A 12,733-nucleotide genomic window follows, 5' to 3' on the forward strand; every position below is an offset into this window, starting at 1 on the left:
GCGGTACATTACAAAAAAAAACATCGCTTGTAAGTGAACGACCTGACAGCAATGTTTCTGGGCGTTCATTTATTATAGACCAAAAAAAAAATGACGTAAAGACTTATTTGTGCAATCACTTTTACGGAGCTATTTGTAAGAAACATCAAGCTTTCAGTCCATGATATAACATAATCCGGCTTGTGCATATGAGCTATGCTGTTGAAGACACAATAACAAGACTGCGACAAGTCCCTCACGTTGGAGGATTAAGATCAAAGACTGGTGGCCAAGCACTTGTACTTGGACTCCAGCTTCCACAGGCTCATCAGGCTCGAACCCTTGGTCTTCTCTGCTATTTTCTCCTGCATCCTGTCTCGGTGGTCCAAGGTGAAGTGCCCTTTCCAGTCATTCACTTTACCTGAGCGGAGAATGCGACAAAACTGGTCCTCGTTCCGAATGTAAGACGCATGAACCCTTTCTGGCACCGTCGACGGGACTGCACAAGTCGTGTCCGGAACCCCTACAGGGGCTCCATAAACCTCCCTCATATACTCGAAGCTGGACTTCTCACAGACATTTGCAAACACACCCCGGTGTTCGAGCGCGTCGCCGTATTTCTCACCGATGAAATAGGCTAACTTCAACGCGACTGCTTCTCTGTCCGCTTTCAGATCCTCGAAAGTGACGAAAAAAACGTTGGGGTCTTCCCTGCGGTCATATCCACACAACACGTGATCGAAGTACTCACCGAAGCTAAACTTTCCCTCCACGAAGATCTTAAAGTATTCGTCGAAGGTGCGTGGCACGAATGACGCGGGCTTCGAACTTTTGATCCGGTGGTACAGAGAAACGCAACAGTCCCAAGGATTGCGGGCGACGTAGACGTACTTGGCTTTCGAGTGCGACGTGCCGCCGGCACGTAGGATCTGGAAATGGGTCCTCAGTGTCCTCGGTCCCGATAAGGCGATCTCTTCGTCACTGCCTTGTTTCACTCCAGCTAGCTCCATGACGGGTGTGCGTCTCATGAACTCGCCGTAAGTACGGGCACTCTGGCCGGAGTTGAGGATTAGCTGGACCATCTGCTGGACCCAGTGGACTCCGGAGCAGGGATATGAAACCAGGACGATGTCATCTTCTCGGGCCACGTAGAGAGGCTCTTCGTAAGCGTAGAGGGAGTAATACATCGCACCGCCACTCAGAAAGAAGTTCGAACCGTTTTGGACAACTTTGGAGGCCTATGACTGCGAACGGCTTCCACTATAGGCTCCACATTCATCCAAAAATTGGGCCGAATGTAAACTTGTGAGAAGACTTCGTTGCTTTGGCTGTGCGCTTGCTCTGTGCAAGAGAAAAGTTATGGCGAGATGAAATATTGCTTGCGACATCCGACTTAAAAATGAGACCGCAAAAAAGGTTTGTTAAATTTGAAGTCAAACGCTACATTCGAAGAATGAATGGAAAACACAGAATACAAATGCATACGTCACCAGCTTGTGCAAGTTGTCAAGCCGTCACCGTTTTCAGCCTCGGTTAGTTTATAACCTTTGCCCTTGTCGCAACTATAGCTTACCGGTAAAAGAAAAAAAAAAAAAGCTATGCGTGCGAACAGAAGCTAAGAAATGCCAGATGCTTGTTCACAGCATTGAACGTCTGCAGTATGCACTCGTAATTTACTGCAAATTGCCCATAAATTTCTGCAACAAGGAAAAATAAATAGGCATATTCAAATTATCTGAGCTCCAGCTCATTCATCCTGTAGAGGAACCGAGATGGCACAAGACATGGCGCGAGAACACATGGGCCGCGCCAGGTGAAAAAATCATCCGAACTCCAAGAGTGAATAGCAGATATACTGCAAAATCGTGTGAAAGAAACTTGTTCATTTATTCTGCAAACATGAAATTTCGATCAGTGGAAGTGGCAAACACTTAAGACCGTGCAACAGCAGCTAGGCTATAGCTGCAAGAGTTTAGACAAAATCTTGCCAACATGTCAAACTATTATCTGCATTGAAACACACGCGATGAAGCGGCAAGCAAATGGTCTTCGCGCTAATGCAGCTTTTGCGGATGCCGACTTACCACTCAGGCACTTTGTTTTAACCTACAGCGGCTGCTCGAAAAATCCAGGCAGATGCTCATCCGCGGTCACATGCCTTGGTGGAATTTCCTGTTTTTAAGCGCTTTTATTCCAAATCTCCCGAAGTCTGCACGCCATATAGATGAACGCGGCTGTGAGTCATATCCGGAACAGAGGATCCAAAGCTGCAGCTGCGCATTCACGAAATCACGAAGTACATTTATCCACAGGCACGAACGTACGTAGGCGGTTTTAAACCTCCTTTTTAGTGAGGATGTGGCGCGGCCACGCTGGACGACGGCCTAGCAGATGACTATATGACTGCTTCCCATGAGTTTCCTATATAGGAACGATGCGGAGCAGGGCCGTCCGGATTGGTTTTATCGTGCGCCGCTAGGGTTCTGCGGCAGCGCAGGGAGACAACGCTGGGAACTACATTACATCAGGTATAGTCAAGTCATTTAAGAGCGACGATATATGGTAATCTTCGAAAATCAGGAAGCAACACAAGATGGCCGAATACAAAGCGGCTTAGAACTGACCAATCTAAACTGGTAAAAGGCAGAAAAAAATATGCCTAAAAGCACATCTACATGAATAGATTAAATTCCGATCAAGGCGATTAATGGACTTGGTCCAAGATGTAAAGAAACGCTGTTAAAATCTTTAGAAACAGCCACAACAAATAAGCAAATTCCGGACAGCTGGCGGCAGAGTAAACTGAATTTGATTTATAAAGGAAAAGGAGATAGGATGCACATAAAATCCTACAGGCCGATTACCATAATATCTGTTATATACAGGTTGGCCATGCAGGCAGTGAAATTAAAGATCCACTCATGGGTATAGAAAGTAAGAAGATACTCGGAGAACTTCAGAACGGCTTTAGAAATGTAGGCGCTGAGATGATAGCCTGTTCGTGCTAGAGTGGAAAATAGACATTTTTATTTGGCCTTCCTGGACATAAACGGGGCGTACGACCACGTAAACTTAAAAGCAATAAGTTGCTATGCAGACACGGCCTGAACCGCTATACAGAACGCACCCACAGCCGACCGAGGTCACGAACATCCCGCCTGCAACGCCATTTCGGTCGTCAGGGTTTTGTTTTAACTATTTTTGCTATGGCTGCATTTCGTGCCTCACTCTTTCTCCCAGGAGGCGTCCTTAAACCTTAAAAGGCAACTCCGCTGGTTTTTCATCGTTTTGAGTTTTTGCTTACATTAAATTTCTCGGTGTGTCCTGATTCCAACAAGCACACACACATACACAAACGTTTCTTTTTTTTTTTTCGAAATCCCAAGTAAAACTACATAAAAATAAAAAATATCAAGTTGAAACCGAAACTGTTTTCTTGGACAGAAACGACGTAATTTTGAATGTGCGCCGAACAGCCTTAAGCTGCTTAAGGCTCTTCTTTTCGAGCCACTGCAGATCATCTTCGCAACAATAAATACATGAAAGGGAAATGAGGAGCTCGTTATTACAGTTTAAAGGAGCTGACAGTCTGCAAGTCTAAGGCAAACGTTGGGGATTAATCCCCAACGTTTGCTTAGACTCGTAGACTGTCAGCTCCTTTAATATATATATATATATATATATATATATATATATATATATATATATATATATATATATATATATATATATATATATATATATATATATATATATATATATACTCGTAGACTGTCAGCTCCTTTAATATATAGGAGCTGACAGTCTACGAGTCTAAGCAAACGTTAGGGATTAATCCCCAACGTTTGCCTTAGACTTGTAGACTGTCAGCTCCTTTAAACTTTAATAACGAGCTCCTCATTTCCCTTTCATGTATTTATTGTTTCGAAGAAGATCTGCAGTGGCTCGAGAAGAAGAGCCTTAAGCAGCTTAAGGCTGTTCGGCGCACATTCAAAATTACACAATCCATTCACCAGCTCTGTAAAATATACCCCTGTCCTGTGCGTATCGACAAGCGTCATGTTTGTAAACAAAGGTGGCGCTGCGATCGGCAGCGACATGGGGTGTAGGCAAAAAGCGCAGCGTGCCTACAATGCGCCAAGCAACGCTGCCTTCGAAATCAGTTCGCGCGTGTGAATATTCAGAAGCGTAAGCTTCGCTTCTGCGTATAAATAGTTTGGTTTATGCCTGGAAAGTATTTCAGCACGTTATCAGCCGATTACTGCTGGAATTACTTGGGGAAGAGCGCTGCATTGGCCTCCTTATCCGTGGCCTCAACAGCGCGCGGCTACGGTGCGTAGGTGACTGCAGTGAGTGATTAAGTTAAATTAAAACGAGAAAGCGCAATGTACAAGAAAGACTAATGTCAACATTGCTCTACTCCCGGGCCTATTCCTAGCGCATGCAAGGAGAACGACGATGTGAATGACTGGAAGTGTGTTTTCAAATGCCGACTCTTTTGACTGCGTGCCTTTCTCGCTGGTTCAAGCACTTTCACTTAAGGAACAATATTATCGACAACTGTATATAGTGAACTAGAAATTACATTTCTAGCTCACTTTACCGCCAACTTAAGTCATAGAATTTCATATTTAATAAGAACTCAATCTTTTAGTAATTGTAATATGTTCGCATAGTGCGCTGCCAACTTGTTTTCGCCTGCTCGATAAAAAAGACGTTTGACGTCTGTCTCATCTTACATACGTAGGTTATTCACAGGTTAATATGTACATGAAGGCCTGTGAGAATTAATGCTCTCATTTTTTTTTTCTATTTGCTCTCTATAGGAGAGACGCATGAGTGCAGATCCAAATTATAACGTTCTGCACGATCGCTTGCAGCGAAATTTGCGCGATCTGCTGATGTTTTTGAATATACTTGTAATTTTTTTTTTCAAATGCGCGTCATCTATTATGCTTATTTTACACCCTTCATGGCCGATTCCACTTTGGGACATTAAACTCCATGTACCATATATACTATGAGAAAATTTAAGACTATGAGAAATAACGCTGCGGGACTGCCCGGATCACAACAATGTTACTATAGAACCGGTGATGAAGAGTCACTCAAAACGCGCGAAAGTAAAAACAAAGAAAAGCTACTTTACAATTAAGTCCGCGGGCCTGTTATATCGGCAATATCGCGCTGGAGTGACCGCTCAATGTAATTGCAGTTACCTTCGCAGCATCTTTTGTGTATTTTTCTGCGTGAATATATACACGGGCAATACTGCAGGTGAATGGAGCTAGCGCAGCTTTCCTGCGGAATCATACGCACACGGAATATCGCGTCTAAACATCTTATGACTTTATAGTATATCAAAACGGGCACGAGCTGCCGACATTTATTGTTATTGCGCTCTTCGTCGTGCCGCCGAAAAGTAATCGCGACAATTAAGGGTTGCAAACGAACTCATCTAGTTGCAGTGCAGAAGTGCAACGCACGTTAGCCGCGAAGGTAATCCGTCCCCGAAGTCTACTTGTCGCGCTCAATGCCACTGCCTTTCGCTCTCATATTTATCCGACCGAAAAAAAAAAAAAGTTAAAACAAGTGCCATTTTCTTTTTTGTGCCTCGTGGCGCAATCAACCGCACCACAGCTTGCAGAAATATCGGTAATTATGCCCGAAAACGCAGCAAGCGTCGCGCATCAAATGCAGACGGTTCGGGCTTTTGCCTACACCACGAAAGTCACTGCTGTCGCCAGCGCCGCCGCATTAATGCTCTCATTTTTTTTTTCTATTTGCTCTCTATAGGAGAGACGCATGAGTGCAGATCCAAATTATAACGTTCTGCACGATCGCTTGCAGCGAAATTTGCGCGATCTGCTGATGTTTTTGAATATACTTGTAATTTTTTTTTTTTCAAATGCGCGTCATCTATTATGCTTATTTTACACCCTTCATGGCCGATTCCACTTTGGGACATTAAACTCCACTATGACGCTTGACCAAAACCGATCTGTGACGTAAGCACGATGCGGTGGCGCTTCTGTCACCAGGCTGGGAGATGACGCATGTGCTGTATGTGGTAACTCCAGTGAAACAATTGACCATATTATACTCGAATGTATCCATCCGGAAGTTTATGCAGGCGCAATCACTGTTCCTGAAGCTCTGGGGTTTAGAGATAACAGTGGCCGGGTGAATAAACCGGCGGTGGAAACTAGCAAAAAACGACTGGAAGATTGGTGGCTTAAAAGCAGAGAAGTGACATAATGTTAGTAATGTAGGAACAAAAAATTTAATAAATAGAATCATGGTTTAGTTAACCATTCTAAATCAATAATTAAGATATAGGGAGAAAAATGAGCATGATAGCTACTGCTACCACCCCCGTTTCAAAGGGGACGCTCCTATATTCCATCCATCCATCCATGGGCCGACTGGGGGTGACAAGTAGGGTTCGTTCCCATTGGAATACATGGAACCGAAATATTTCAAAGCGGTTTTTTAATTTCACGGGACACCTATGATGTCGTTATTCGACACAGAGTAACCATGAACATCCTAGAACAGATAGTGAAAATATGAAATCTCATTAGCGAGGCGAAGTATTTTTAAAACACCGCGAAATGTGTGGGGGTACGAGTTGGGAGGGCGACACATAGAAACACATGTAAACACAACTTACCGGAACCTTTTTCTCATTCCGCAGAGCACCAGAAGTGGTGGCTGGTTGTTAAACGTTGGCCAGCGCTTTGAAGAAGTGTGTTAGAAAGTATGCTGCGTCATTTCGGAGGCAATCTACTTTTAAAACCCCTCGTTGTCCAGAATTTGAGATAGAAATGCTCTGCGTAAGCTCGGCCCGAACAAAATATATATAAAGAACGGTTCGCAAAGAAGCTGACTTTGCGCCTACGAAAGCTTTGTTAAGGGCTGCTGCATTCTTTCAAGACCATGAATATATGTATGCAACACTATTTCGCGTGTGACATCTCTTTAAAGCACATTTATCAATACATATGTGTGGCGTGTTTCCAGACGAACCCCCATGCCTAGGAGATGAGTATACCCAGCGGCTTTTGTTTGGTGAACGTTCTTTACCCCGTCCCGGCATCATGTTTCAAAAAAAAAAAAAAAAAAAAAGGAAACATTCCAAATGCTGGCGACGCGCATGAGCTGCGTAAGGCAGTAATGATGCCGTCGAGATACGGTTTATTTTGTAAATTGAGATGAATAAAATGCAAAATAGCGGGAACGACGTCATTCCGTTCTGAAAATATCGATCATGGCTAAGTAGAGGCGGTAAGTATTAAAATGAATGCATATAGTTGCGTCGCGATACATGCATGTGGTGAGCAAGTCATAAGCAAACATTTTGAGAGGCTTTATATTCCGACTTCCGTGCACGAGCTGCATGGTCTGCGCCGTACAGAAAAAAAAAAAAAAAAAGACGAAAAAACCGCCCAGAAAGCGCAGAACGATGTATGAGAGGCGTAGCGATACCACGGGAAAAGGAAGACCGTAGCGCCACCTATCAAATGGACAGCCAAACACAGCCTTTTACGTTCCTCTTCCTTGCTGAACCATGATCAGCATAACTTAAGCACTCGGTAAGATTTGAGCAGTGCCACGGCCTCTCGATGGAAGCGCACTAGTGCGCTTCTATCGAGCGGCCGTGGCAGTGCTATAGCCTCCTCTATTTTTTTTTTTTAATATAGAGGAGGCTATAGAAGCGCTGTATGAACTGTGCTAATCATATGAATGCTGCAAATGGCGTGAGAGCAACTTAATTTCGTGTTCTAACCAACCATATCGGCTTCAGTTCAGTTCAGTTCAGTTCAGTTCAGTTCAGTTCAGTCGTTCAGTCGTGTCCGACTCTTCGTGACCCTATGGACCATATCATGCCTCGCTTTCCGGTCTCTCACTATATTCCTAACATCACATAACTTCATCTGCAGCGCCTCGAGGATGCCATCTAACCATCGCGTTCGCTGCCTACCCCTTCTCCGGCGACCCTCAACCTTTCCCAACATCAAATCTTTCTCCAGCGACTCCTCTCTTCTCATCAGATGACCAAAGTAGCTGAGCTTTAACTTTAGAATTTGACCCCCCAATGGGCAGTCAGGGTTTATGGTCGACAATATCGACTGATTTGATCTTCTGGAAGTCCAAGGAACTCTCAAGATTCTCCGCCAGCACCACAATTCAAACGCGTCAATTATTCGGCGATCAGCCTTCTTCACAGTCCAACTCTCGCATCCATACATCACAACTGGAAAGACCATAGCACGAGTTATACGCATCTTGGTTGGCAGACTAATGTCTCTGCTCTTTACTAGGCGGTCAAGGCTAGCCATGGCTCTCTTTCCCAGAAGTAGGCGTCTCCTAATTTCATGGCTGCAGTCTTCTTCCGGCTTACCATGCATTGTTTCTGAGGTAATTTTGCAAATGGCGTAACGCAAACCATTTAACCTAAACAAGCATACAGTTTGCGGTGAACGCACAAAATAAAGTTATTTCCTCTCTCACACAGAACTCTAGAGGGTACGAGGATATATATGTATGCACTAAACAGAAATTGGCGAAGGTTGCGTCACAGACAGATGTTTTAGGTGTTTTAAGCGCAAAATACCGTCTGTATAGTTATTCCCAAGGTTTTTATGTTATTGTCAAAATGACAAGTGGGCAGACGATAATCGAAGCATATTTGTGTCGCACGGATGGCGACTATACGATATGACTACTGTTACTATTTTAATGATTAAGTATGTGATTTGATATATATGTTTTGTTTCCTGTAAAATACCGTTGCTTCATGTGGTTGCACAAGTGCTTGTCATCTTCGGTGTCTTGATAAGCTTAGATCTAATTTCAGTCAGATGGGCAGTCCACGTTAAACAGAGCACCGAATACAGCACTTCTGCAGTTTCACACGAGTTCCTTAATAAAGAAAAAAAAAAAAGTTCACAGGAGTTTCTCTTTCGTATAAAGGTACTGAATTTTGTGCAGTAACCGATCATCGCAACCCCCAGAATAGCATGGAAGGCAAGAGTGGAGAACGCTGGCTTCAATCGAGTCACAGAAAGTTCGCTTTATAGAGTTATAGAGAAAGTTGGAACCATACATATGTGAAAAGAAACGACTGAGCACAAATTATATAGTTGATAGCTTGGAGAGCAATTAGTTAAGGCCGTATATTGATCAGATTATAAAGCGCCAATCAGTGTATGCAGTGGATCAATCTGCGTTTCTGACCAGCGTTTTGTCGGTATATTCAGGATCGGTGGCGAAATATTTTGGTATTCAAACACTGTTGTCATAGTCATTCAACTACCTAAATCGAGGCATGATCGCCCCACTTTTTGAGAAATAATTTAAGAGGCGCGTTCGAAAAGTAACTAACTTTCTTTGTTCTACAAACACCAACGAAGTGCGAGGAGCTTTTCGGTGAAAATTGGTGGGACATTCATGATGCGATGTAGATCGGCACAATTGTGCCGAAATTTGGGCAGTAGTGCGTTACACTGATTTCCTCTGGAACGCAACAGCTTCCTGCATTGCTCAAAGGCACTTCATTGCACTGAACCGGGGCATTGCAGCACGTATACATCTTTACATTTTGCTGCTACAACATCGTATTGGTGTCATTATATAGAGAAATATATCTCAAGTCCTTTCTGTAAAACTTCGAAGCTTTAAAAAAAAAAAAGAAAAAAAAATAACTTAATTCAGTTAAATTTCTCGCAGCTAAGAGCACGTTTCATCATCAAGGCGTGGAGATATCTATGCTGGTATGCTTCAAAATATTGAGAACCCGTACAGCTTTAGAAAAGAAGTTGAAAAATATATAGCATTCAGGCCGGCGACACTGACATCTGCGAAGCTATTCACCTAGACCTTACAGTATTTGTTCAGATGTGAGATATGGGAATCAGTGGGGAATGCTACCTCTGTTTCCCCTGTTTTTCTAATGACATTACCTTGTTGAGTAACTATGGAAATCAGTTCAGTTCAGTTCAGTCGTTCAGTCGTGTCCGACTCTTCGTGACCCTATTGACCATGTCACGCCACGCTTTCCGGTCTCTCACTATCTTCCTAACATCACATAACTTAGTCTGCAGTGCCTCGAGGATGCCATCTAACCATCGCGTTCGCTGCCTACCCCTTCTCCGGCGACCCTCAACCTTTCCCAACATCAAATCTTTCTCCAGCGACTCCTCTCTTCTCATCAGATGACCAAAGTAGCTGAGCTTTAACTTTAGAATTTGACCCTCCAATGAGCAGTCAGGGTTTATGGTCGACAGTATCGACTGATTTGATCTTCTGGCAGTCCAAGGAACTCTCAAGAGTCTTCGCCAGCACCACAATTCAAACGCGTCAATTCTTCGGCGGTCAGCCTTTTTCACAGTCCAACTCTCGCATCCATACATCACAACTGGAAAGACCATAGCACGAGTTATACGGATCTTGGTTGACAGACTAATGTCTCTGCTCTTTACTAGGCGGTCAAGGCTAACCATTGCTCTCTTTCAGTGTTGCCAAATGTCGGTGAGCAAAAGTAGCTAGATGGCAACGTGAAAGTAGCTAAAAGTAGCTAAAAAATCTACCAAGGAACTAAAAGTAGCTAGATTTTTTCCCAGGAATTTTTATTTTATATTTTGGATATATAACACAATTATTGGTAGCCCTATTATTGTAAAAATTAAACACAGCTTTCAAGACATGGTTTCCTGCAGGCGGCTACGCATGACAAGTGATAACTAACGAATAACGAATGATAAATGTGCCCAGGTTTCGATTCTTATAATTCAGGCAGACCTAGTTTTCATAACGCGTTAAGGCTTGCGCGCTAAGAAAAGACGAGCTGCGAATGCATCACTCCTCTGTAAACACGCAAAGACTGGACTTTTATCTAATTTTTGCGCGTACACAGAGGCCTATGAACGGAGAGTTATGAAAGGTTTAATGACTGTGCAGGCGATATCTTCAGTCCGCGACTCGACGTAACTCGGACCGGTGGGCCTCTTGGTCTCTTTCATCCGCTCGGCGCCGACCGCGCATGATCCGCAAAGAGAGTCGAATCAGACAGTCGATTCCAGGCGCCGTATGTTCGCCGCGCAGGGAACGTTAAGAGTTTAATAGGAATGTGTACACACATGCGACTTCGATGCTCATCGGAGCGCTGCGCTATAGGCGACACCAGTCAGAAGCTGCGCCGGCGCATCAGCCGCATCGCCTCGCCTCTTTACTTTTGAGCATTTTTTTTCTTTTTTCCCGCTGAGGCAGACATGGAGGAAGCTCCATGGCAGCACTGTGCTTCATGGAGGCAGAGGCGGCGAGTCTCAACAGTAGCACCTTCTAGCCTCTATATCAACAGTCAACACCCTCAAGTGGCGCCTTGTATTGCATCCTCCTCTCTCTTTTCAGGTGTTTCCTTCTTTCTCTCAAGATATCTTTGTCTGGTCTGCGTCTTGTTTAAAAACTACCAGATGGCGCTGTGTGCCTGACGTCAGTTTCATCATGTTTAGCGTCTATGAGAAGAGTTTTCACGTCAGAATAGTAATTTTCTAAAATTTAGCCAGATTTAAGCCAGATTTCACCAAAATAGCTAGATTTGTAGCTAGATTTGAAGCAAGGAGCTAAAACAGCTACTCGTAGCTAAACTAAGCTTCTTGGTAGCTAGTTGAGTCCAAAAGTAGCTAAATCTAGCTACAAAGTAGCTAAATTGGCAACACTGCTCTCTTTCCCAGAAGCAGGCGTCTCCTAATTTCATGGCTGCAGTCTCCTTCTGAGGTAATCTTGGAGCCCAAGAAAAGAAAATCTGTCACAGCTTCCACTTCTTGTCCCTTGATGCTCCAGGACTTGATAGGGCAAGACGCCATGATCTTTGTCTTTTTAATGTTCAGTTTAAGCCCAAACTTCTCACTCTCTTCTTGTACGCGCATCAGAAGTCTCTTGAGTTCCGCTTCACTTTCTGCCATTAAAGTGGTATCATCCGCATATCTAAGGTTGTTGATACATTTTCCAGCAATCTTCACTCCAGCTGAAGACTCGTCCAGACCGGCTTTCCTCATGATGCACTCTGCATATAGGTTAAATAGGCAGGGCGACAGTATGCAGCCTTGCCTCACTCCTTTCTCAATCGGAAACCAATCAGTAAGACCATGCCCAGTTCTGACTGCGGCCTCTTGCCTTTCATACAGGTTCCTGAGGAGACAGATGAGGTGAATTGGAACTCCCATCTCTTGGAGAGCTTGCCACAATCTGCTGTGATCTACGCAGTCAAACGCTTTCGCATAATCAATAAAGCAGAAGTAGATGGGTTTCTGGAACTCTCTTGCTTTTTCCATGATCCAGCGAAGGTTGGCAACTTGGTCTCTAGTTCCTCTGCCCTTGCGAAACCCAGCTTGCACGTCCGGAAGCTCCCGATCCACATACTGCTGCAGCCTACCTTGGAGGATTTTCAACATCACCTTGCTAGCATGCGAAATAAGCGCGATCGTGCAGTAGTTGGAACAATCTTTGGCACTGCCTTTCTTTGGAATGGGGATGTAAACTGACCTCCTCCAATCCTGTGGCCACTGCAGGGTTGTCCAAATCTTCTGACATAATGTATGCAGAATGTTAACAGCGTCATGGTTGAGGTTTTGAAGCAACTCAGCTGGAATGCCATCAATTCCGCTAGCTTTGTTCTTAGCAAGGCTGGCTAAGGCCCATTCAACTTCACTCTTCAGGATGCCCGGCTCGAGATCAGTGATCACAACAGTCT

The 12,733-nt window shown here is 44.1% G+C and overlaps 1 protein-coding gene across 1 annotated transcript; it reads right to left on the minus strand.

The window, feature by feature from the left end:
• Positions 1-79: 79 nt before the first annotated feature.
• Positions 80-2,441, minus strand: LOC146182362 (sulfotransferase 1C2-like). Its single transcript, XM_084575991.1, has 2 exons — positions 2,064-2,441; positions 80-1,320 (listed from the first exon to the last, which is right to left on the minus strand). Exon 2 carries the CDS (start codon positions 1,164-1,166, stop codon positions 255-257), a length of 912 nt encoding a protein of 303 aa, XP_084432117.1. The 5' UTR covers positions 1,167-1,320; positions 2,064-2,441; the 3' UTR covers positions 80-254.
• Between the last annotated feature and the right edge of the window lie 10,292 nt (positions 2,442-12,733).

The sequence above is a fragment of the Amblyomma maculatum genome, chromosome 8 (genome assembly GCF_055883805.1).
Source record: "Amblyomma maculatum isolate TAMU_Amacu chromosome 8, ASM5588380v1, whole genome shotgun sequence".
Taxonomy (NCBI): Eukaryota; Metazoa; Arthropoda; class Arachnida; order Ixodida; family Ixodidae; genus Amblyomma; species Amblyomma maculatum.

What these genes read in the sequence shown, in the direction of transcription:
- LOC146182362 (XM_084575991.1), bottom strand. Translation starts at nt 1,166, where the DNA reads ATGTATTACTCCCTCTACGCTTACGAAGAGCCTCTCTACGTGGCCCGA.